Source organism: Anguilla anguilla, chromosome 5 (genome assembly GCF_013347855.1).
Source record: "Anguilla anguilla isolate fAngAng1 chromosome 5, fAngAng1.pri, whole genome shotgun sequence".
Taxonomy (NCBI): domain Eukaryota; kingdom Metazoa; phylum Chordata; class Actinopteri; order Anguilliformes; family Anguillidae; genus Anguilla; species Anguilla anguilla.
Genome location: NC_049205.1, coordinates 38724592 through 38750452, shown reverse-complemented (window position 1 = coordinate 38750452; position 25861 = coordinate 38724592). Strand labels below are relative to the sequence as shown.

General features: G+C 50.3%; 1 protein-coding gene across 2 annotated transcripts; it reads left to right on the top strand.

Annotated features, from left to right (window-relative positions):
* The first annotated feature begins 1005 nt into the window (after nucleotides 1–1005).
* Nucleotides 1006–25649, top strand: pkma (pyruvate kinase M1/2a). 2 transcript variants are annotated; one of them, XM_035417772.1, is made up of 11 exons: nucleotides 1006–1162; nucleotides 10489–10673; nucleotides 12045–12136; nucleotides 14752–14883; nucleotides 15361–15547; nucleotides 15809–16079; nucleotides 16632–16782; nucleotides 17778–17930; nucleotides 20329–20495; nucleotides 23142–23323; nucleotides 24115–25649. In XM_035417772.1, exons 2-11 carry the CDS (start codon nucleotides 10517–10519, stop codon nucleotides 24219–24221), a joined length of 1599 nt encoding a protein of 532 aa, XP_035273663.1. In that variant the 5' UTR covers nucleotides 1006–1162; nucleotides 10489–10516; the 3' UTR covers nucleotides 24222–25649. The 2 variants fall into 2 exon arrangements, with proteins under 2 accessions (XP_035273663.1, XP_035273662.1); XM_035417771.1 differs by lacking the exon at nucleotides 20329–20495 and adding an exon at nucleotides 19739–19905.
* Nucleotides 25650–25861: the final 212 nt, after the last annotated feature.

The following is a 25861-nucleotide window of genomic DNA, read 5'->3' as shown; positions in this document are numbered from 1 at the left end:
AGGGAATTACCTAGGTTAAAACGGTCTAAAATGTACGGTTAATGTGAACATGAGAAATGAGAATTAATTTAAAAGTTCGGACACATTTTGTAGTTTAAAACGTACAATATTCTAATTTATTTGTACAAGCGTAAGTTGCCGCATTTTCATTCTGTCCAAACCAACTGTTGGCCGGAGACCACGACGGATTGTACGTGCTTCTTGCCGCGTGGCTGTTTTTTCTTCTTCTTCATACTGCGCAGACCCAGTCCAATATTGGACTGACTGACGCAACAAATAGAACAATATGAAGTCTGTATTATTACGATTAGTCAATGCGCACGGGCACTTGATTAAAATGACAAGCTCTATTTTAGTGGCGATTCATTGTCACAAACCAGGAGAGCGAAATATGGCGCAATGGTGTCCACAAGTGACTTGCAGTTGATGATTAGTGTCGGACGCAGAAAAAAACAGTGAAAAGATCGTTTTAATTGTAACTCTTTTCTGTAGCTACTACTTGTGAATAACGGCTAACGTCTGTCAACCCCGTGCAAATTGGTGGAAAATACCTCTGAAGCGTTTTGAAAACGACTTAGCGATACTATTGTGTGACCAAAAAGGAAAGATTGTTCTCCTTACAGAAATTGACCATCAATCAGTATTGGCCTCGATAGCTAGCTAAAGGAAGCCAGTTATAGCCAGTATAGAACAACACTTCCTCAGTGTATTACAACCAACGTTACAATCATTGTAACTTCTGCAAACTAGGATATACTGTAACTGTACTTGACGCCGCATCTCCCCGTCACATGCACGACCCATGCTTCCTTATTGAAGCTTTGCAATTGGTCAGTGAGGTTTCCGTAGCGCAACTTTCCTCTGCAGTGTAACCTTCCTTTATAGACCAGACATTTGCCATTTACAATGGTGAACGGGGTGGAAACATCGAATTGCACGTAAACTATACGAGTACAGAAATATATATGATTCAGACCAATTGAGCAACCGACCAATAGCCGTTACAATCGACCGAGGTTTATTTAATGCTCTACTTCCTGGGTTCTCGGAAGGATATCTAATATTCCTACTTTGAAAGTAGTGCCGGTAAGCTAAGAGATCACCTTGAGCGGGTGGATGTGCTAGCAGCGCATCAGTCCTTGCCGTCTTGCATCGAGATAAGGTGAGTCAAGAGCGAGTGGGTAGCTACTCAATGAAGGAAGGAGGAAACTGCACAAACATACGTTCTCACTGGCCTGAACTCTTTGATAGTTAGCTGTCTATTAGCCAAGTAAAAGTATTGTATTTGTTTCTCTGTCTCCTCGGAGAAAGGGGTGTGCCAGTTTATTCAGCTTCTCACACTGGCCTTGAAGCACGTTTAGGAATTTAGTTGCTAGTTATTAGGTTACAGGCGTCGTCACTCTTTACTGTTTTATTGCAAAATTAGCTCGTTAGCCATCCGATGCTGTAACCTGGCTACTTATGACTGTAGCTTACCAGGCCCGGTGAACACTGACACATTACACTATTAGGTAGCTAGCTAGCTACTATGACGGGAAATGCAGCACATTTTATGTTTTAGCTCTCTAATTAATTAGTCTGTGTAAGTCTGTGTGATTTTAATGTTTTAATGTTAATCGCTACTGCGATGAAGATACGGATTACTTTAGTTTGCTACCTGGCAAGATATATTATAGCTAATGATGTACATGAGATTAAGATGGGAAATTTTCAGCTATGGTTTGTTACGTAGCTGCGTTAGGAAACATTCGACGTGCCCTTCCGTTCAGGCGACTGAGTATCAGAGTAACTAACGTTATAGATTTATAGCTAAATAACCAGCATTGGCGAAACATTGCGTGAAAAGAGAGGACATTATGGGCTCCATTCGATTGTTGTCCAGAGAACTGCTTTTCTGACCATTTTTGGAAGGCGTGGCTGCTAGCCAAATGCCGCATTCCACTGGCCGGTTGTTATCCGTGGTCGCCCGGTTTGAGAAAATGTGACGCAGAGATGGAAACGTGACCACTGGCGCATCAGCCACGCTGGAGAGCATCTCACTTACACGTGCTTAGTACCATAAAACACTTGATGATTTTATACACACTAAGCTAGCGTAAATGTCATCTACTATGGTAATTGATGCTATGTCTAGAAGCTCGGCTGCTTGCAGTTGTTTCAGTGTACATTTGTGTGTACTTCCACAGACTTGTATAATTCCAGAATACCTCATCATCCAATGTGATGTTAATTTAGCTTGCAGAATTGCCTCTGTGGCCATATTGTATGTGGACAGTAAACATTGGTCTTGTCTGGCTGCGCAGGGGGAGAAGACGTAATAGCCTGGGATGTTATGTAACATTAAAGATGGGAATTCTGGGAGGAGGACACCAGAGTAGTTCTCTCAATGACCTTAAGAAGATGTACGCAGTTCTGTGACAAATCATGGGCTTTTTTTTTTTTTTTTTTTTTTGAACATCCGAATACAGTGTAGGCTGTTTCTACTTGACCTTGTCTGCTTCTGTGGGGGGAAAAAATGTATAGCTTCCTTTGGAAAGAAAAGAGGATGGGGGTACTGCATCGCCTCCCGTACCGGGCTTGTGTGCAGCCTCTGCATGCTGCCTGTGAGCTTGCTCGTTGTTCAGCCCTCGCCTGCCTGTCATTGGCTGAGGCCCCGCTCATCACTGGATCTCCTGACTCGGGGCCTCCTCCCTGTACCACAGGAACAGTGGAAGCTTTTGATGTGCTAATGAGCGCCATGGCGGCTGCCAGAGAGCTAACTCCAATGGAGACTGTAGTCCTTTTATTGCCCCGATGCGTATGGCTCAGTTAATACAGTGCGGCAGTGGAGAGGGAGGAAAGAGTGCAGGCTTGAAAAGGGAGATTGGAATTTGGTGATTGTTTTGATAGTAACTTAATTGCTGCAGTTCTGTTGTCAAAATGAATTCTTCACTACTGAGAAATAATTTGGGGTTGCAGGGGGGGTAGAATTCAGTACTTGGGCATGGGAAATGACATCACTGTGGGGGAGAAAAGAACAGTGATTTACGGTTTCAGTGTTCAACCAGTGTCTGGTGTGGGGGGAAAATGACACCTGTTGTGAGATTTCCCTGCTGAGCTGCATGCGGACCGTTAATCACGCCCACACCTGCAGTTAAGTAAAGTGCTGGTCTTGCCACTGATTCGTCTGGCGCGCACTGAAGCCGAGTGGGCGGAAGCCCGATCCCGTCCGGTTTAGCGGACGGGGGAAGCCGGGCAGCGTCGAGCGATGCCCGCGGAAACCTTGGCGCGTCGTCTCCATGGCGTAGGTGACTGGAGGCACGCACACAACCCCCCCCCCCCCCCCCCCCCCCCACCGTTTTCTGTAACCGTAGAGTGGAAATTTGGGGTTTCCTTTGAAATCTGAGTGATGAAATAACCGCACAGGAAGAGCTAGGCAACTCTCGAAACGTGTCTGAGGAACTGGTATGACTCGGACCATGGAAAGAGCGAGTCTTCAGACAGGGGTGCAGCAGAGACTCACGGTTACTAAACCATGCCTAAATGAGACCGGGCATTCAGGGAGGGGGTGCTCAGGGGGGGGGCTCCCCCCTCCTCTGTGAGTCAGGAGGCAGCTCTTACTCACTGCGAGTCAGAGCGACAGACGGACACTCGGATGGATGCACACAGGATCCCGTTGTGCGTGACTGGCATTTCCAACCCCCCCCGCTCCCCCCCCATTTGAGTGAACCCCAGCTGCAGACATCAGGGGCTTGCTAGGTGTGTTACACAACGTGCAGTCTGCATGAGTCACTCTCCTCCTCTGCAGCAGTCATGCTGTGCAGTGCACTGCAGTACAGGCTGTACCAAGGGCCGCCTGAAGTAATATTGATGATGCTTTTGAGCTTTGTGACTTATCGGAACGGGCTCACTCCATTTATAAGGTTTATATATATTTATGGGGACAGTGTAGTGTAATATTATGTACCCTAAAGGCTGCCGGTTCCATTGCTAGGTAGGACACTGTTCTTGTACCCTTGGGCAAGGTACTTAACCGGTATTGCTTCAGTAAATATCCAGCTGTATAAATGGATGCTGTGTGTTGAAAAAAGCAGGATTTGTGTGCACGTTGCTCTGGAAAAGAGCAGCTGCTAAATGGCAGTAATGTAATGAAGAAGCACATTCTGTTTCTGGTGCGTGAGGGTAATGTGAATGTAAAGCACAGCGTGTTCTGCTCCACACTGTCCCTGCTGGTCTGAAGCCTGTTGGAGACCCCTGCACAGCGGGTGACGTTGAGCGAGCGCAGCCATGAGCAGGCCGGTCGGTACACGCGCGCGCGCGCACAGCGAAGGGAAGGGAAGAGGATTAGGGGCTTGAGCCGCAGGAGCCGCTGTGCCGCGGCGGGTCACTGTACCGCGAGCCTCGTCCAGAGAAGGCTGCGGCTCCTCGGCCCCCCCGCACCAGGAGAGACGGCCACGCGAGCACGCGCTGGGGCTGCCGGGGAGGTGTCTGGCGGTAAAGCGGCTGCGCGTCCGCTGGCGAAGCTGGAAGGCCCCGCGGTATGTAAACCCGACTGGTCTGAATTGAGCGAGAGAGAGAGAGAGAGAGGGGGGCCGCGTGGGCTCGGCGTCCGGCCGGGTTTCGGCCTCAAACGTAACCCCCCGGGGTTGGGTTACCCCCCCCGAGCGCCGCCGCCGCCGAGAGGAATTGGGTAGGGTTGACGGGCCCGGCAACGAGCACCGACTCGGAGGGGAGGGGCGTATTCTGGTCGGGACAAAGCGTGTTCGCGCCCCTCGTTCTGCGGTCAGCCGGCGGAATGGCCGTGCGAGGGGCGTGGCCCGCGGGCGGCGCAGGTTAAAATCGAACCGCGGATCGTGACCGCAAAGCCCCTTAGCCCCCCGACCTTCAGAGAGCCCTGCAGTGGCTCAGCCCATAAGCCCTCAAGGCCACACTGCGTTTGAGTTCCTGCACAGGTGAGCTTCTGTGCTGCTCAGTGCGTCTACGCAGAGCTCTGCAGTGCTCCTAATTTAGCAGAATTTGCTCCTGAAAATCGATGTGCGCTAACTGGAAAAACACAATCTAGGAGCACACTAATTGGGATGCATTAGTGTGCTCCTGGAATTTTCAGCTTGGGAGCACATGTGCTCCATGGAAAATAATTTTAGGGTTGAGCCCTGCTATGCTGATGTACTCAGTATGTCAACATTCATAATTTAATAAAAATTATTATTACATTTCTCTTCTTTTTTTTTTTTTTAATCCAGTGCTTTCTATATTATTTTCATGGAAGATTCATTTACTTCCATGCATCCCATGAAAATAAAAATGAAATGACAAAAAATCGTATTTTCTTCTGACCATGTGTCTAAATATGAAGTTTTGAACATGGACAGATTGCTAGGAAGTGCTATGGTGTGTAGGTCTTTGTACGTATGCACTTGCGCTTACAGTACATTTACATGTAACCAATCATTTACAAATGCTTTGAATTGCGGTACAAGTTGGCTTTACATTCCCATATTTGGTTGTTAAAAATCTGAAAAACAGGCTACAGCGCTCTTGTGCTGTTTTCTAAGGCTTAGAGAAGCAATGGGAAAAGTCACGTGGGGCGCAGGCTTCATGCACAGGGCGCAGTCTGTATACGCGATATGAATTATCGTTCATGGTTTCTTCTGCGTCGGAGGCGGTGGGTTTGTTAATAGAGGGAATGGAAAGTCCAGTTTAAGATGGAGGACAGTGTGTCGCGTCTCTGGTGTTTCCCTGTGGCCCGGCGTGAACAGAAGGGTGCGCCCTGTGCGAGTACGGACTCGATGCATCGTGAAAAATTCCGCTGCTCTTCGACAGAAACTCTCTGGCCCTCAACGTTAACGTCAAAGGCTGCTCCACCTTACCCGGGAGTGTTTGGGCACACGCTGCACTTTTTTTTTTAGCTGATTAATATGCAGTTACTGTAAGGTTATAAAGAAACAAACCTGAAATAGTTGAAATCTAATATTATTCTATTTGTTGAATTGAAATATATTTTTGGTGCAGTGCACCGCGTGGTCTGTGGTGGGTCGGTGTGAATGAATCGGCTATTTTCGCCGGTGCCGCGGTTGGCGGGCGGGACCCTGAGAGCCTGCGGCGCAGGGGGTTAGCGCAGAGCCCCGTGCGGCTGGGGCCGTGAGCTCTAGCCTGAGCCGCCTCCCGCTTGCTCTCGGCGGCGGGATGTGAGCCCCCTCACGTACCACAGCGGGCCGGCCCTTTGTGATGTCACTATGCCCCTCCCTCTCCCTCTCCCCCTCCTTCTCTCTGCTGCTGCCTGAGCCGTGAGCAGCATCCTCAGCAGTAAGCCTGGCAAGGCGCGAACCTTCTCTGCATGCAGCGGGCATCGTTTGCTCCGCGGAGACGCTCTGCTTTTTTCCAGTTTGCCGAGAACAAACCGTTAAGAGGGCCATGGTGAGTGGAGGGTGTGCCACCGCCCGCCCGTGATTCGTACGGGGGTGAGAGGTAACTGTGGCACCGTATTCAGCCGAGGTCTGTTCCCCGTGCCTTCTGGAGCTCAGGTTTACACCGTTAGCTGTGTGCGCAGGGCAGGGCTAGGATGGGTCTTATCTCTCCCTGTGAAGCACTTGTGGCTCCCCCCCCCCCCCCCCCCCCCCCCCCTTCCGGTCAGGGTGCAGGACAGCCAATGGGCATTCACACTGGTTTTCATGTAGGCCAGCACAGGTGGTGATTGAAAGTGAGTCAGAGGGAAAGGAGAGGGGGGAGGGGGGGAGGGGGGAGGGGTGCTGTACAGCGCAGTCATCACCCGGCCTGTCCGTGCTGTAAGCCACACCCCCTGCTGTGGCCGTGTTCTGTGCAGGGGATTAGCCCTTCCTACTTTACAGCGTTTAGCAGGAATTGATTAAGAAGCCTGGACCTGTGCCACCCAGGACGTTCACCTTGCCATTGGGTTTATATACTATGTTCTGTCACAGGCTACAACATTAAATGTATAAGCCAAAAGAATATCGTTGCTAATACCTAACCAAGATGTAGCTATATGTAGAAATGCCACAGCATAAGTGGTTAAACAGATTGTGCATGGACACACAAATGCACACATAACCAACAGGTGGAGGAAAAGGCTGTCCAGGTATCAATAAGTTGTAGTGTAGCAGAAGCTAGGGCAGCGGGCCGATCGGTGGACCGCAGGGGGGGGAAGCTGGAAGATGGCCGAGGTCCCGGAGCTCTCCGGTTCCCGGTCGGAAGCCCGATCGGGTTCGCGGGCGCGGGGGCGCCTCCGTTAATAATTCAGGCGGGGCGGGAAACCGAAGCCCCCCCCCGGCGGGACGGGAGCCGAGTTCACCGTGACCTCCCGCGCCCGAGACCCCCCCCCCCCTCCTCCTCTCCCCGGGCCGCCCGCCGGTTACGTAACTCCCAGAATCCCCGGGGCTCGGCGGCCGCGGCTGAGGAGCGAGGTCACCTTTCTCTTGCGGCGTCACGCCCCCTGTCTCTCGAGGCAGATTTTTTAAGCCCACAGGTTATGGGCGTGGCTGCTAGTCTGCTCCTGAATGCTTTAGAGCGGGTGAGCGAGGAGGGCTGTTGTCTGCTCCTGGATTTCATGCCGGCTTCCGCCTTCATTTAATTCGCCCGGCCGTTTAGTAACTGATATCCTGGCTCCGTTTCTTGATAAGTTCATGAATGACGGGTGAAGACTGTTCCTGTATTCCAGCATGAGACGTCTTACTGTGGTCTAGGCTATGAATAAACCAGCACATGTGTATTCAGATAATTAGCCCAGTGTAACTGGTCATAATGACAGCCTGCCCACACTCTGTCCCTGCCGGAATGCAGTCGCCCACCTCTGCTGTGGAAGTTTTGTTTTGAAGCGCGCCCCTGTTAAAGAAACATGGATTTATATAACGGCCTGAATGCGTGGGATCAGTCGTGCGATGGCGCTTTTGGTCCTGAGGCATCACTGTAGCGTTCGGACTTTGTCGTTTTTTTTGTTCCTGCGCCTCTGAGCCTCTGTGCTGCTCGGTGTTTCTGTGCAGAGCTCTGCAGTGCTCCCAGTTTAGGAGCGTTCGCCCCAGAAAATCGATGTGCGCCAACTGGAAAAACACATCTAGGAGCACATCTATTTGGGATTAGCATTAGCGTGCTCCTAGATTTTTCAGCTTAGGAGCACATTAGAAAATAGCCTAGTTTTAGCGTCCAGCCCTGCTACGCTGATATTTTAAGTATGTGGTCAGTATGCTAATGTTCGTACCCTTTTTATTTCCATTGGAAATATTGGAAGGTTCATGGAAGAGTAACGAGCTTTCAAGCGTCCCTCGTGTGAGGGGAGCTGTAGCATCGGGGCTCCAGCGCGGGGGCGAGCGGGCGTATAGCAGGAGCGCAGCCGCCGTTTCGGACCGCGAGGATTCCGCCGTCCGGAGAGACGATCGCGCCCACTGACCACCCGCGCGCCGAGGCGGAGCGAAGAGGCGACGGGAGCGCACCGCAGTGCATCGTGGGAGAGACGCCGGGGGAGCCTGGCTTCAGAGAATGCGGGCAGGCAGATGGCGGGTTGGCTCTGAATGGAGCCCCGGGCCTTTAGGGTGCTCGGCTGGAGTTTGCCTCTTCAGAGCGATTCCTCAAAAATGAGGAAGTGTGCGCCTTTTTCTTTTTTCAAGACCGAGTGGTTTGTGTCGCGTATCGTAAATCTGTAACGATGTCGGGAGACCATAGGCTCAGATCTGGGGAAATTGACTCGGTAAAGAAATCGTTTTTTTTTTTTTCTTTTTCTTTTCTGTCGTCGTTTGGCACGTGAACGGCAAAACCGTGGCCTGGTAGCTTGCCAGGGAGCCGTTGCATGAGCCGACACGCCCTAGGCGGAAGAATCCAGAATTCAGTTCAAACAAAATCACTCTCCTTTACTTGTTGTAAAGGGCAGACTCCTTCCAGAAGTAATACTCTTCTTTCACTTAACCCCCAAATCGACTCAATGCACTTTGCGATACGCTCTTCCCAAAACCCAAGTTGTCTGGTCCGAGCACTCTTAATTTGGACGCGTATCTGGGACTCGCCGTGTTGTTCTGCCAGCGAAGTCCTGTGACAAACGGCCGCGCTAAGTAGCGGTAACTCTTCGGAAAGGGGAAGTGTCCGGCGTTGGCTAACGTCCGGATGACCGTTGCGCAGTCTTCCCTCTGAACGAACCGTGCCTGAGCACAGCTGCAGAAAGGGCAGGCCCGGCCATCGCAGGCCTTTTACCGCCCGCCTCTGGTCACGTGACGCCTTTTTTATTTACGTTCTTCCCCCGGAGGACGTCCGCCGCGCTTTGCAAAGATCCTCTAGGCTGCCTCCCTTTCCCATCTCGCCACCGTTTTTATTTTTGGATTTCCCATGGCTTCTTGCTTAGGGTGGGGAAGATCTAGTTAGGCTTATTTGCTAAGCCTACTTTTTATCGCGGCAGTTTACAGGAAGGTCGCGATGTGAAGGGGTTTCCAGAGGGAGGGGCCGTGAACGGGATTGGTCGGTCCGCTTCTCTATTGGTGCGCCTTCCTGTGCAAAGCCTCTGTGCCCTTCCTCTTTAAGAAGGCACGCCCCGTGAAAGGAATTCCACTCCAGGAGTCTGAAGGGGGGCGGGGGGCTGGTGATTCTGTGTTCCAGTTGTCGGGCGGGGGGGGGGGGGTTAGGAGGGTGGAGGAGGAAGCTTGAGAGTGCACCGTGTGAACAGCGTATTACTCGTCCAAGCCTGACCCCTCACTGGAAATGACAGAAACGGTTTTACATTGTAAAAAAGCGCCCGGGCTAGCAGCTGTCGCGCGGTATAGGCTAGCCCCTGTGATTGACAGCTGAATCCCGACCCCTGTGAGATCTTGGGCTCCTGCTGTGCCGTGGTGCTGGACCCACCTGCTGGGTTGTTGCCAGGTTCCCTGTGCCTCTCACTTGAATAGCTCCTCGTTTGCTCGAGAGCCTAGTAAAAGTCGGGTAGCTCTGCGGGGCTGAACTCGCAGAGCGGTAATGGCTAACTAGCGCTCGTAGATGGTGGAGATCAGTCGTGCGCGTTGACCTCTGCTTGATGGGAGTATAGCATTACATTACATTACAGGCATTTGGCAGACGCTCTTATCCAGAGCGACGTACAACAAAGTGTATAACCATAACCAGGAACAAGTATGACGAAACCCCTAGAGAGAAGTACCGGTCCAAGTGCAGGGAACAACCACATAGTTCAACTTGGACCCTGAAGGTTAAACTGATTAACACTAACAACGAGAACGGCAACAACGCAGTCTATGGAAAAAATACAAGTAGTGGTTAAGACAGTTAACGCACCTAAGTCACCTACGAATAGCAGTTAGGATGACGTCAGTCATGCTGGTCAGTAGTCTGCAGTGAGCCTTTTGTCAGAGCTACCGCTTTGTTTGGATTTGCTCCAGTTGAAAACGATAAATAAATAAAACGTAACCGAAGTAGGAAGGGGGGAGAGGGACAGAGAAGCCGAGTCATTGTGCCCATTGTTGCTGTTCTTCTCACCCCCCCACTCCCCCTCCCCCTCCCTCTCCCTCTCCCTCCGAGCAGGACTACTTCAGCCAGCAACGCTCCCATCATGCCGCACATGAAGCCTCAAGACATGGGCTCCGCCTTCATCCAGACGCAGCAGCTCAACGCCGCCATGGCCGACACCTTCCTGGAGCACCTGTGCCTGCTGGACATCGACTCGGAGCCCACCACCGCCCGCAACACGGGCATCATCTGCACCATCGGTCAGTGCCCCTCACCCACCCGCACCGCAGAGCAAGTCAAGTCTGGGTATATTAGCGGTGGGATAAGTGGCCACTCTTCTCCCCTGGTGGAGATCGAGGGTGCTTACCTTTTCCCAGCTCTCTGTCGCTGACGCTATCGTTACAGTACATTTATTTGTCCAAGGCGACGTACAAAAGTGCACATCAAGGTCATTGGAACAACTACAAAACACAGGTTCGATAAGGTACAATACTCATTTTGTACTGTTATTTATAGCCAAGAACCAGGGGGTGGGGTAGTAACGCGTTACAAGTAACGCAAATGAGTAAATGAGTTCGTTTTTTGAGGAACGGGCACTTCTCACGTTATTTTCTGTCGGCTGTACTCATAACTCTTACTCGAGTATTCTTTTGAATTGTGAATTACAGCTGCTATTTTATTACATATGCGGTGCGATTTTGTGCAGTGTCCTGTGCCCTAAAGCATGTGGGATAAGCATGAAATGTGGCTTGGAATTGAATGCAGACTCAGGGCATTCCCATGCCACACACCACATGCTTTAGGGCACAGGACACTGCACAAGAGCCTGAAAATCGTGTCCGCGGTGTGAAAATGTACCAAACTAGACTTGTAACTAAACTTAGTACTCGACTAGTTTTTTGACTGGATACTTTTTTTTTTTACTCTTAAGTAGTTTTCTTAAAGGGTAACTTTTACTTATACTTGAGTAAATTTTTGTATGAGTAACTTTACTCTTACTCAAGTACAGTTTTTCAGTACTCTACCCACCCATGCCAAGAACACAGTCCAGTTCACACAGTGAACGTTATTCTGACCTAACCTATGCTAAGTTAAACTCACGCTTATTGCAGCTCGGGGAATCCTCACTCTCACCATCTGTGCTTTAGTGGTGGGGGGAAGGTGCGGTGACCTGTTATGAAATGAAACCCGACTCCCTCACTTAAGTAAGAGCCTGTGGACACCGAGGTCCTCTGGGACCAAAGGCCTAGACTGGTGATGCTAATAGACTGCTCAGTTGACCAGCATGTTTAAACAGACACGATATTAAAAATTAATATCACCCTCCTACCCTCCCTGCCCCCCAAGAGGTTTGTCTCTCGTCAGGACGTCCTTGTAAATGAGAACTTGTTCTTGATTGGCTTGCCTGGTTAAATAAATGTTAAATAAAAAGTAGAATGCAGAACTGTTAGGTTAGGTCATGCCTTAGGTCATGAACAGAACTTCATGTACAGTAGTGTTTTTGCGCCATGCGCCAACCTCCTTTCTGTGCCGCTCTGGACGATCTCGGTGGCCCGTGTCGAACCCGGGCCCCGGGCGGTCCCTGAGGCGGGCCTGACGCTCTTTCCCCGCCCCCCCCCCGCCCCACGCAGGACCCGCCTCCCGGTCCGTGGACATGCTGAAGGAGATGATCAAATCCGGGATGAACATCGCCCGCCTCAACTTCTCCCACGGAAATCACGAGGTAGGACTGAGCACGTGCAAAACGCAACCTTGCCCTGGCCAAGTAAGGAATTACCAGTGTCATCCAAAAATGTTCCTCTTTTCGCTCATCTGTCCACAATGTCCACGGCTTTTAATATCAACTCTACGGAGCGCAACAGGTTGTTTCCCCCCATCGTGAGCGTGGTGATGATTGTGTGACGCATTATGCACCGTCTTGTGTGACGATCCAATCTAAGCGATACCCAACTCTACACAGGTTCATCTCCTGATTCTTTTTTTACACTGGGACCGCCTTGCCATGAAAGGAAGTTCTGTCTTACGGGGCGTCCGTAAAGGATAAATATTTGCAGGGCGAGTGTAGCGTTTTACATACTGTTTTACATACCGTTTTGCCCAGATCAAAGGTAAGCAATGCTCCTTTTCCAGCGTGGAGATGAAACCTAATCTCCCAATTGGATTTAGGTTCTTTAAATACTTCTCCTGTGTGCCCTCTAGCTCTCAATTTATCCGGCAGGAAATGCTCTCTCACTCAAGGGTGACTGCCAATTTTCCTCTCCCTCTCCTCCTCCCTCCTTTTTCACCTGCTGGCGTTGGTCTTAACTGGCTCCACCATCTGACTTTGTATGGCCCTGCCCTGTTGCGTTTATAATGGGTGAAATGGTGGCCCCACCATCAGAAGGTCAAATCCAGGTCACGGACAGGGGTGACCTTATCAGAATAAAAGCGCACGTATCCCTTTTCCACGTGTGTGACACGCCTGGGCGCACCTGACTCATTTTGCATTGTGCTTGTCCAGCTGCCCACGCCAGAACCGGCTTCAAGCAGTAAAGTAATTACTATGGAGTGTGACACAGCTCTTTTCTGTGTGCGTAAGGAAACCACATTTAGAGGCAGTCTACATTCCCCATGTTGCTTAAGTTGGTCTCCAGTGATTAGTTATCAGATTGAGAACAGCACTCGGTAGTGCAAGAGAGAACGATAGCGGTTGGTTTGAGGCCCTCTATTGAAAAGAAGATTTTGAGAAGTATGACCAGGAAACACATGGCAATGTGCAAAAGCTCTTGAATGAGTAATGTGGCCAACAATGAAGCCAGGACAATGCGTGCCCTTGGCACACGGTAGGCCTCGTCTGCTCTACCCTTCTCATTTGCACATGACTGCACGGTGGATCGTGTCTTGGTAATGTAGACACGGAGGGCTGAACCCATTTGTTTTGTGAAACAGCGGGTTCCGCTGTTGCACCGCATTGAATTGTTCTGCTAAGCGGTAGAGATTGAGTACGAGGTCAGGTTGTGTGCCGTGTGAACAAGGCGTAGTGTGGTCCAGCAGGGTTCCAAAGGATAGGACGGTGGCCGGAACAACTGCACTGTGTGTTAAGATGTGGTAACGTTACGGCTGTGCTGTATCGCTGTAGCGCTGTTGCCAGTTTCATTCACACCACTCCAAAGTCAGAGAATAATAACACAATAAGCAGAATAGGGGAAAGCCTTACCTTGTGCGCGCTTGTAAAAAAAAAAAAAAAAGTTTGGTTTTGCGATATCTGGTCGGCGAAGGGGTGGGGTGGAAATGGTAATTAAATAAGCAAGGTGGTGTCCTTGAACAATAATAGCCGGAAATGTGGGGGGGGGGAAAAGCCTGGTTGCCTGTTAGGTTTCCAAACAGGTACTCGGATTTGGAAAAACAAGCAGAAAGTTGTGTATTATAAACAGGCTCGGCAACTCTGCAGAGCTTGTGTGAGTCTGTAGCCCGCATCCCCTTGTCACACAAGCACAGCGAACAGAGACTGGACGGGTGGAGTGAGTGGAGATTGCTAGTGTAAGATGGTGTCGTTTTCTTGGACGGGTTAAAAAAAAAAAAAAAAAAATAGGAAATGGTAAAAAAAAATTGCATCTCCAGATGTATCTGGGCGCTGCCCAAGTAAAGCTCATGTGTGGGGAAACTGGGGATTCTGCTGGGGCATTGAGGGGGCGGGCCTAGCATGAAGGGAGATATGCCAGTTGGGTCACGGCAGGTGGAACCACAATACAACCTGCAACATGGGCACACTGTCCTAAACTCTCTATTTTGATGCTGACACATTGAAAAAGACTGGTGTGCAAACAGTGTTTTGAGTTAAGTTTCAAGAAGCACTATCTCCCAAATTGTTGCTACCTCTGAATGCACGCTTTGTGTCATAAGCTCAGGTACGCGTGCGATCTGAATAGACTGGAGCCAAAACCTCAATGTTTTTTTTTTTTTTTTCTCCACTGTGTTTCTATTTGACATTTAATGCTTTTCATAATTTTAGGGACACGCAGAATGGCTAGTGCGCAATTATGACTGCGGTGACTCCAGCCGTAAGATATGCCTTCTGTTAACATTAAGACACTTCCTGGCATACCTGCTGATCAAACACAACTTCATGACTCCACCTGGACTTTAGCCCCCCCTGCAACAGGACTTCCTTTAAGGCCCAAGTGTGCTAGTACAGTGTTGCATCATTAGCAAACAGCAGGTTATCCTGTGGCTTTTGAAAGGACCTTTTTCGGCACTGTTCATCTTGAAGCTCGTGTCCTTATTGAGCCTTTCTTCTGCAGACTTGTCATGACTCTCCAAGGTTGTGTGCAGTGAAGACGTATGTTCTCTCCTCCGCAGTACCACGCTCAGACCATCAAGAACATACGGGAGGCCACCGAGAGCTTCGAGCCGGGCAGCATCCAGTACAGGCCCGTGGCCATCGCCCTGGACACCAAGGGCCCAGAGATCAGGACCGGGCTCATCAAAGGGGTGAGTGACATCGCCCGCACCTCTCAAAATGGATTCCGTTCAGCCACACTTCACTGGTTCAGCGGTATCTCGGTAGTGTAAGCTTGTTGCCGTAGCAACTACCTTCAGCTACCTCCAGCCTCTTTGGTGAAGATTGCTTTGTAGAGCTGTGAAGACCAAATTGTGGGCATCCTGTGCCATTTCTTGTGTACCTACAACACCGGTTCCCTGGAGATCTACCATCCTGCAGGTTTTCACTCCGATGTTCACAAAGCAAACCTTGCCTAGAGATCTTGCTAGAGAGCTGCTAATTACAGAGTCAGGTGTGAAAGTAGGGTTGAAATGAAAACCTGCAGGATGGCAGATCTCCAGGAACAGGGTTGGGAGCCACTTACCTACAACAAAGTGAGCTTTTTAAAAAAATATCATTTTTATTGTGTTCATTATTTTATTGAAGTTTACTCCATGTGAACCCCCCCTCCCTCCCCCTTCTCGCAGAGCGGCACCGCTGAAGTGGAGCTGGTGAAGGGAAACATGATCAAGCTCACCCTGGACGACTCCTTCATGGAGAACTGCGACGACGAGACCCTCTGGCTGGACTACAAGAACATCGTCAACGTCGTGCAGGTCGGAAGCAAGATCTACATCGACGACGGACTGATGTCCCTGCAGGTCAAAGAGATCGGTGAGTGCAAGTGCGGCTACTCCAAAAGTCAAATCTCCCCCCACCCCTCCTACACCTGCTGTGCCTTTCCGTTATGGATGAAGCTAGAGGTTCCCAACGAGAAGACGAGAACGTCACAGAATCTCGCGTTTCTTGATAGCAACTCTTGAAATAAAAGCCTATTTTATTTTTTTAAATGGAGGGATCCACTCCCTCCCGGTTACCCACGAGCCCGCCCGTCGGATTTAACCCTTTCCTTACCCGCCGCGCGCGCGCCCGCAGGCCCCGACTACCTGAACTGCGAGATCGAGAACGGCGGCACCCTGGGCAGCAAGAAGGGCGTGAACCTGCCGGGCGCGGCCGTGGACCTGCCCGCCGTGTCCGAGAAGGACGTCCAGGACCTGCAGTTCGGCCTGGACCAGGGCGTGGACATGGTGTTCGCCTCCTTCATCCGCAAGGCCGCCGACGTGCAGGCCGTCCGCAAGGTGCTGGGCCAGAGGGGCAAGGACATCAAGATCATCAGCAAGCTGGAGAACCACGAGGGCGTGCGCAGGTACGCAGTCCTCCCAGTTCTGCCTCACACCGTCGCTATTACCGCACCACCAAGGGCCAGTTAGTCACGATAAGGGTGTTAACAAGGTCTTCCTCTTTTATGAGCCAGTGAGGATCGTCCAATGAATTTCAGTCCCCGAGTAGAGGCACTTTTTAGATTATTTAAAGGGATCATTTGAAGTTACTTGAAGTGCGTTTGCTTTCTTTTGACCACAAATCCCAGAATGCACCTATACCAGCAATTCTGGAGGCTGCGGGTGGTCAGAAATTTCTGTAAGTCTTAACATATCCTTCAGCTGTCTGGACCAAACAAAAGAACACACTAAAACCTTATCAAAAACTCAAAGTGAACTATCCTTTAATTTTTTTAAATATACATTTTTCAGAACCTTCACATTCACGGCAAATGACTGACAGGTGTCAGGGAGTACAGAAGTAAAGCAAAGTAGAAAGTGTTCACGCAGGAAATGAACGGAAACTGCAGCGTTCAAGGTGGCCGAGGTTGTTTTGTAAACGGGCCATGCGGTCTGACCCCCCCCCCCCCCCCCTGTAGGTTCGATGAGATCATGGACGCCAGCGATGGCATCATGGTGGCCCGCGGGGACCTGGGCATTGAGATCCCCACAGAGAAAGTGTTCCTCGCACAGAAGATGATGATTGGCCGCTGCAACAGGGCTGGCAAGCCAATCACCTGTGCCACACAGGTGAGAATGAGACGGACCGCCTCATTTTAACTCTTTAGGCTACCTTTACCATCAAGCCTTGGCTGATTTAAAAAAAATATATATATATATATATATATTATTTTCCCCCCACCACAATGGTCGTACTTGGACGAACAATCAATACATTGTATTATATTTGTGTGAACTGCAATGACCCTAAAAATAAAATAAGTGTAGTTGAAATTCTTGTGTTTTATTACAGGCAACACAATGTGGTACAAAACATTGTACTTATGTTTCTGTTGCACCAAGGTCTTGGCACAAGAAACCAATAAAAACAACACTCAAAACGTTTAATATTTATATAATATCGAGCTGGCCAAAATTGGAAAACAAACTGCCAGGAATCATTGTCAACAGTCAATAATCATTGCATTCAGGGAGAGCCAAAATAACAGTAACGTAATAGAAAAATGCTGTCCGTCAAGGTTACTGAGTCCAAACAAAGAATGGAAGGAGGTGCTTTCTGTCGTGTGCAGTAGAATACATTGACCTCTGAATGGGGTGTGTTAGGAAATGTCTGTTTTATTACTGTTTGGTTAAGAGGAGTGCTGGGGGTTAAGTAATGATCTTACAAAATAAGAATTTTTAAAAGTCATGAATTGCATTTATTTAGCAGCAAAGCTCTTTTCGGTGAAGAGGGAAACTCGACCGAAGTGTGACCATACATTACATTACATTACAGGCATTTAGCAGACGCTCTTATCCAGAGTGACTTACACAACTTTTTTACACAGCATTTTACATTGTATCCATTTATACAGCTGGATATATATACTGAAGCAATTTCAGTTAAGTACCTTCGGTTAAGTACCTCCCCTACCGGGGAATCGAACCTGCGACCTTTCGGTTACAAGCCCAGTTCCTTACCCACTGTGCTACACTCCGTCCACTTGACCATACGGTGAACGCTCACCGAACGTCGGCACCTTGTATCCACTCCGGTAAAATTTTTCCGTCTCTGATCCCGGCAGATGCTGGAGAGCATGATCAAGAAGCCCCGCCCCACGCGCGCCGAGGGCAGCGACGTGGCCAACGCCGTGCTGGACGGCGCCGACTGCATCATGCTGAGCGGGGAGACCGCCAAGGGAGACTACCCCCTGGAGGCCGTGCGGACCCAGCACATGGTGAGGGCGCCCCCTAGCGGCCGAACGCTCAGCGTTTAGCTTTGGCCGAGCGCGCTGGCTCCCGAAAGCCGCGGTCGGCAGCCGCCCGGGTCCGCGCGACTTGAACGCGGCCTGGACTGCTGCCAATCACGGCAGCGACGCCAGCTTTTATCGCTAACGCGTCTGGCATTGTGTTCCGTATGCATGTTCGGTGTTGAACGTCAGGGCCAGCTGTAGCTATGGATACGAGGACAGATCCCGTTTATGGTTTAGTCTGAGCACTGTGTATGTGTGGGCTGCAGAGTAATAACAGAGCCAGGTCTCTTGAACTTGTCCTGCAGACGCTTTCCCCATCGCGAGCCCCTTCGCTTGCCCCCGGAGCCGTACGGTTAGCTCCCTGTCCTCCGCTCTGCCCGCGCGCGGGTTTCCAGAGCGACCCTGGGAGGCCCAGAGGCCCTCGTGCGCGCACGGTGAACACGCCGTCCGCACGCTCCGCACACTAACGGCGGACTAACCGGCCTCCCCCCCGCCAGCCTCACGCGCACTTACAAAACAGCCCCGCTTAGAGCGTAGCGCCCTCACCGTGTCCATTTAACACCGAGGGAACCGCTAACCTAGCTAGCATTGTCACATGCTAACGACCTAACCGTCACTCCCGCAGCTCCTGAGCTCCATGTGTCGGTGAATGGGGCGCTCTGTCGCTAACTCCAAATGAGCTCGTGTGCTGTGATTTTGGGCGGCTGCAGTTCTTTTGCTTTTGTCACAGTGGCTTTCCTTGTGGTCTAAAAAGGCAGCGCCTTGTTTTCTAAATTGATCTCCACCCCTTGTCCATTTCCCTTCAGTTTGAGTAGGCGTTCCCTCCTGTTAACCACTGACGAATCACGTGTGAGACAGCCCTAAGGTGGTAGTCTCAAACGCTCCCATTTGCTCATGAGAGAACAGTCCTCTCACAAAATGTTTTCCGAGTTGCTTTTGCATTACAGGCATTTGGCAGACGCTCTAATCCAGAGCGACGTACACCAAAAAGTGTATAACCATAACCAGGAACAAGTACGACGAAAACCCTGCTTGAGATATGGATAGATTTTTATATCTAGCCAAAGTCAAAAGATTTTTGTGTGAACAAATATAATATGGACCAAGCTGCAGTGAATTTTGATTGAATTCCCTTTTTGTAATTGATTGTAATGAATCATGCTATTGGTTTAGCATTACGTTTACCCCCTTTGACGTACTGTCCTCTGATTGGTGCACGCACTTGTCTATCCATATCTTTAGCAGTACTGCAGAAATACTGCGAAGGGTGCATGCAGATTGAAAGTCAAAGAGCTTGTTACACATGCCATTTTAATTGGAATACTTGAATAAGTCGATCTCTTGGCGGGGGAAAAAAAAGGTATTTAAATGTCAGTGTTTAACAGGTAGCCCCTCTCCTCAGGAAATGGGTGATGTGGAAAGCAAACTTAAGCAGGGATGGTGACCACTGCCCTAATGATACAGCGTACCCTGTTTCTGAATTAAGTTCACCAGAAAGAGTAGCGATGTCTTCCACCCCCCCACCCCCCCCCCCACCCTCTAGGAAGTAGATTTCATTGCGTGTATGATTGCGTATTGTTGGGACATCCATAATAGAAATTAACATATTGCCTCTGTATGTTTTTTGTCCCACTAACTGCGCTGGTACTAAAATCCTGCTTTACCTACTTCCTGCTCCCCCCCCTACCCCCCCTTTTTTTCTTGCCATCTGTTCTGTCTCTTTCTCTGTGCCCTCTGTCTGTCTGTCTGTCCGTCCGTCTGTGTGTCTGCCCGCTGCCGCGCCCGCGCCCCAGATTGCTCGCGAGGCCGAGGCGGCCATGTACCACCGGCAGGTGTTCGAGGACCTGCGCCGCAACACGCCGCACTCGACCGACCCGGCCGAGGCCATCGCCGTCGGAGCGGTCGAGGCCTCCTTTAAGATCTTAGCGTCGGCGTTCATTGTGCTCACTGGGTCCGGCAGGTAGGCGGAGAGCAGGGGGGGGGGGGGGGGGGGGGTTCGGGGAACGGACGCCGTTTCCGGAAGGTTCCGTCTGTTCCGCAGCGAAAGTCATGGAGCAGGGACAGGGAAGGATTGGCACTTGGGGTACACCATGGCAAATGTTTAAAGATGCTATTTACCCCCCCCCCCCCCCAACATTAATAAATACGTTTTCAATTGGCCCAAGCTAAAAGGGGTTGTTTCAAATTTGACAAGCCTTAAATGAGCTTGCGGGGTGTGGGGTGGTGGGGGGTGAGGTGGGGGGGGAATGGGCAAGGTCAGTTAAACATTTGCCATCCCTTGGTGGCGGTGTGAGTGGTTTGGGTGCGGTGACTGAGTGTAACCCTGCGCCGCCCCCTCCCCCCCCCCCCCCCTCCCCCTCCGGGCACGCCGGGGCGCGCTCAGATCGCCCGGGAGGCGGAAGCGGCCACCTTCCACAGGCAGCTGTTCGAGGAGCTCCGCCGCTCGACGCAGCTGACGCGCGACCCCTCCGAGGCGGCCGCCATCGGCGCGGTGGAGGCCGCCTTTAAGTGCTGCGCCAGCGCCATCATCGTGATCACCAAGACCGGCAGGTAAGGGGGGTCGGGAGTGAGAGAGCGGGAACCCTGCTGGTCCGGCACTGGCCTCGTTCTTCAAGACCAGCTGGTAAACTGCAACGTGCTTACCAAGACTGGCAGGTAGGGGGTGCCGCGGTAGCGGGTGGTGAAACTTGCCGAGGCGAGGAGGTGAGCGAGCGGGAAACCCAGGCGCTGGCCTCGTGCTCGTCAAGACCGGCTGGCGAACCGCAAAGTGCTTACCGCGACTGGCAGGTAGGGGGCGCTGTGAATTTGGTCCTACCAAGTTCAGCGCTCGCATCGGAACGAGGCGGCGGTGTACTTGAAGAGAAGGCGAACTTGGCTGAGGTTGAACGAACACGGCGACACACGCAAGTGTGTGAGCTCCTTACGGCTTCCAGCTGTTTGTTTAAAGAGACTCGACATCTGGAGGGTGGACGGGTTCAGATTCAGAACACGATAAAACACGGCAATGACGTTGTTTGCATTACATTGCATTTATTTATCAGACGCTTTTATCTAAAGCGACGTACAAAAGTGCATATCATGTGACCATACTAAAAGCAGAACAACAGCTTGGTGTGATCAAGGAACAGAAACTTTGACAGCTGGAAGACCATTTTGAAATCGCTTTGATTTATTTAGCAGTGCGACGAAAGAGGAGACAAGATCGTACGTTCCTCCACTCGATCGGACGAGGAGGAGGAGGAACGGAAAGTCGCAGCCACCCGTACGATATTTTAGACCAATCGCAGCGGCCGAAATCAATGCGGAGTGTGGTTTTCTCCACAAGCGCGTCGTTTTACATCGGTTAGTTAAGTTCTCAGCCTAAGTTCGTTTTCACTGCGAGTACACCTCCGCTTTAAGGGCAGGACTCAGGAGCTTAACGGGAGCAGCTGCACAGAGACCTACAGGTGAGATTTGGCGCAAAAAGCCCTTGTGTTCTCTGGATTCCCTGTACGTATGTGTGTGCGTGTGTGTAGGTTTGTGCGTGGGAGCGAGAAATTTATTTTTTTTAAATGTGGACGTGCGGACATTGGTGTTCATTGTATGCATTTGGTCTGTGGTGCGAGTCCATTCAAAACATTTGTCTGTTTTTGTGCTGGATTGTGCAAGAAGAAACTCTTTAAATCACGAAACATTCCTGGGGCCTTGTTTATTAAACATTTATGGTAACGATTCCAAATTCGTGCTCGTGGACAAAATTTACGATTTTTGGTATGGAAGAAATGCGGAGTTCACAGAAGGTGCGTGCAACCCACACGCACCCCCTTCTATACCGAGAAACCACACAGCTTTGATATGTCCATTCACAGGGCATTGTGAATTCTGTGCTCTAGACCACAGAACTGGAATTTTCCATACAGTATAGAGAGAACTTTGATTACGATATCTAAGGCGTATGTTAAACTAAATATTTTATCTTGGCAGAGGTGTCACAGCTAAACAGTTATTGAAAATTTTTATATGGACCTCACATTCTCCTCCAGTTGTGTAAACACAGTATTTTGCGCAGTTGGTACAAAACAGCTGAAAGTTGAAAAGTTGGCTTGACTATAAAGTTATGATTAAATGTTTAATGGAACATTTCACACAGACATTTCGCCCGAGTGTCTCTGTCATTTAATTGGCTGTGGAACCGGTCGTACAGCTGCACACACGCTGCAGTCATTGTCTGTTGGACTCTGTAGCTCGCTACGAAAATCCAGTTAGAACCAACCCATACATTATATTCATGGCGTGACTGTTGAGGAAACTGAAATTGGGCATCAGCAGTAGAAATGAAACACTGACCACCTCTTGGTCTTTCGGCCTTAACCAGACCTGGGTTTGTACGGAGTGTAGCACAGTGGGTAAGGAACTGGGCTTGTAACCGAAAGGTCGCAGGTTCGATTCCCGGGTAGGACACTGCCGTTGTACCCTTGAGTAAGGTACTTAACCGAAATTGCTTCAGTATATATCCAGCTGTATAAATGGATACAATGTAAAATGCTATGTAAAAAAGTTGTGTAAGTCGCTCTGGATAAGAGCGTCTGCTAAATGCCTGTAATGTAATACGTATTTGTTTTGGAGTCAAGTACATTTCTACGCTTTACTGATCTTGTCTGGTGTATTGGAACCAATGGAATACCCTCAAAAAGTGCAAACCCCGCCTTCTGGTCATATTGGCAGGCGCAATTACACCAGGCAAGATCAATAGATCAGAAAAGCATGTGAGTCCAAAACAAGTACGTATTTGACCCAGGTCTGGCCTTAACGTCACTGATGGCGACGACTGCCGAGCTTTCTTTGCACACTTTGTGCGGACATGTCTGTGTGCGCACCCTCACTAGTGTCACGAGATCAGGATTCTCTTTTGAAACGTGTAATCCTTTTAATATTGCCAAACAATACTAACACGGTGGTAGTAACTGTGGTATTTAACATGGGTTTGGTGAGAGGAGATGAATGACATGCATTTAGATTTGAGTACACGTCTGAGTGTTTTAGATGTGAGTGTTCTGTGTTGATAGTGTACAGTAGGTGTGTGGCTTATGTAGCCTGTACCGTAGATACTCAGTTTAATCGCTCACTGTCCCGGGTGGATATGGGAGTCCAGGCTTATCGCGGGATTAGCGGTCAGCGTGCGCGCCCCCGTGACGAGCTTTCGTTGTCCGTCGCCAGGTCCGCCCACCTGATCTCCAGGTACCGGCCCCGCGCGCCCATCATCGCCGTGACCCGTAACGGGCAGACGGCCCGGCAGTGCCACCTGTACCGCGGCATCTTCCCCGTGCAGTACACCAAGCCCGCCCACGACGTGTGGGCCGAGGACGTGGACCTCCGCGTCAACTTCGCCATGGAGATGGGTGAGGCCCCGACGCGTCCGCCTCGCTGCGTCCAGTTTGAATGTGTTAATGTGCCAGAGGGAATGTTGTTTATTAGAATGTAAATCTGCAGTTGACGGGCAAATCCCCCTGTAGTGGGCTGTGTAAGAACTGTAAGGATGTAAGTAACTCTCGACTGAATAAAGGTGGCTTAATATTTTAGAATTCGTTTTTTTATTGGTTCTTTCTGTGTAGTTTACTGAAAGCACAGCCCTTACCTTTGAGGTTGCAGTGACAGGCTCTGGCCATGTGTGGCGATAGTGTGTACTTCCCCCCCCTAAAAGCACAGCCCTTACCTGTGAGGTTGCAGTGACAGGCTCTGGCCATGTGTGGTGCTGTTGTGCACTTTCCCCTCCTAAAAGCACAGTCTTTACCTGTGAGGTTGCAGTGACAGGCTCTGGCCATGTGTGGTGCTGGTGTGCACTCCCCCCCCTAAAAGCACAGTCTTTACCTGTGAGGTTGCAGTGACAGGCTCTGGCCATGTGTGGTGCTGGTGTGCACTTTCCCCCCCTTATAGCACAGTCTATGCCTGTGAGGTTGCAGTGACAGGCTCTGGCCATGTGTGGTGCTGGTGTGCACTTTCCCCCCCTAAAAGCAGTCTTTACCTGTGAGGTTGCAGTGACAGGCTCTGGCCATGTGTGGTGCTGGTGTGCACTTCCCCCCCCCTAAAAGCACAGTCTTTACCTGTGAGGTTGCAGTGACAGGCTCTGGCCATGTGTGGCGCTGTTGTGCACTTTCCTCCCCCCTAACCGACACCCCGTCTGCTTTTCCAGGCAAGGCGCGAGGGTTCTTCAAGGAGGGCGATGTGGTCATCGTTCTGACGGGCTGGCGCCCGGGCTCCGGATACACCAACACCATGCGCGTGGTCCCCGTCGTCTGAGCCACGCCTCCTGAGGACCACGCCCGCGCTGGCCCCTCTCCTCTCTCCTCCCACCCTCCTCGCCCCCCCAACGCAGTCTCTTACTGCTAGGTCACTCACTCACACGTCTGTATAGTTTAGACAATCTAGGCAAAGGAAACGCAAACCCCCCTGGCCTCTTCCAAAGAGCACCAGGAGGGGCGCGGCTTAACTAACCAAACATGATTTTCCGTTGGTCCCCCAAGTTCGTCTCATCTAGGTGTGTTCTTCCAGCTCCCTCCCACCAGCTCCAGGGCACTTCTACACATTGCTGGAAGCTGTATTTATTTAGAGGAGAACCTCCGTACCGCTAAACGAAACAGAAAGCGCTTCGGTCCAGACGTTCGTCTGTAACGGCTCCCGCTCTCGTTCGACGAAGGCGGCAGACCTTCCTAGAGTTGCTCCTGTACCTTCTACTTTTGTAGAAAAGCCACTTACAAAAAATTGGCTCTTCTACCCATAACATGAACAAATTGTGGCTTCTTAAAGGAGAGCTCCTCTTATTGGCTGTTGCCCTTCGGTCATTTTTGATTCTTTTGGCTTTTTCATTTTTTTGTTAAACGGAGCGTTGTGTGCTGTCAGTTTCTGTCTCTGTGTTGTGTTCAGTATAACCGCTTTTGCTGTACTGCGCTGTACTTTACGTGTTGCGTTCCCTAACTGCTGTAGACACTGTGTTACACTCATGTTACTCTGCGTTATACTTGACTTCAGCGAATGATGAATACGGTGGGCATTCGACATGTTATTTTCTAAGCGAGTGATTTAAAAAAAAATATGTATATTAATGTTGGATACCCATGCTAAGTTACTAAGTCCGTGTGTGCGTTGTAAGAAGAAAGCATTTGAAAGCCCTTAGATTTATTAAAAGTGTTTTTTGTTGTTGTTTTTTTTTTCTTTGGTCAAAGACCTACATTGGCACTAAAGAACCACTGCTTTGTTGCGAGCCGCTCGACGGTTCGGTCGAGTTGAAAATGGAAGCGGGCGATCCATTTGATGTGTCGATCCGTGACGCACTTTGCGAAGCCCAGCACTTTGAATGGTTTTATTATTTTTTTTTAGAAAGGGGTTGGAGGGGGTGGGATGACCACCGCCCCCCTCCTCAGTCCCACAGGAAGCAGGGTAGAGCCCCTCCCCTCTCCTCTCCTCTCACATTCCTTCCCTCCCTTCTTCTCCTCGCAAACCCGCCGATTCTCTCTCTCTCTCTCTCTCTCTCTCTCGTCCCCCTCGTCTGCTGGTGACCTAGATCAGTGTCTGTGTGTCCCTTCCGTCACCAACGTCGCTTCTCTGATTGTGATGCTAGATTTGAGAAATCTAACGATATGCTAAAGGGTAATACGATGTTATAAATCTGGTGTACCGAGTTGTCCCGCACGGCTGGAATTTCCATCAATAAAAGAGATGAGCACCTGACCCTGCGCGAGTGTTTATTTCACAGCGACATAGCTCAGGAGGTAAGACCGACTGTCTGGCAGTCGGAGGGTTGCCGGTTCAAACCCCGCCCTGGGCGTGTCGAAGTGTCCTTGAGCAAGACACTTAACCCCTAACTGCTCTGGCGAATGAGAGGCGTCAATTGTAAAGCGCTTTGGATAAAAGCGCTATATAAATGCAGTCCGTTTACCATT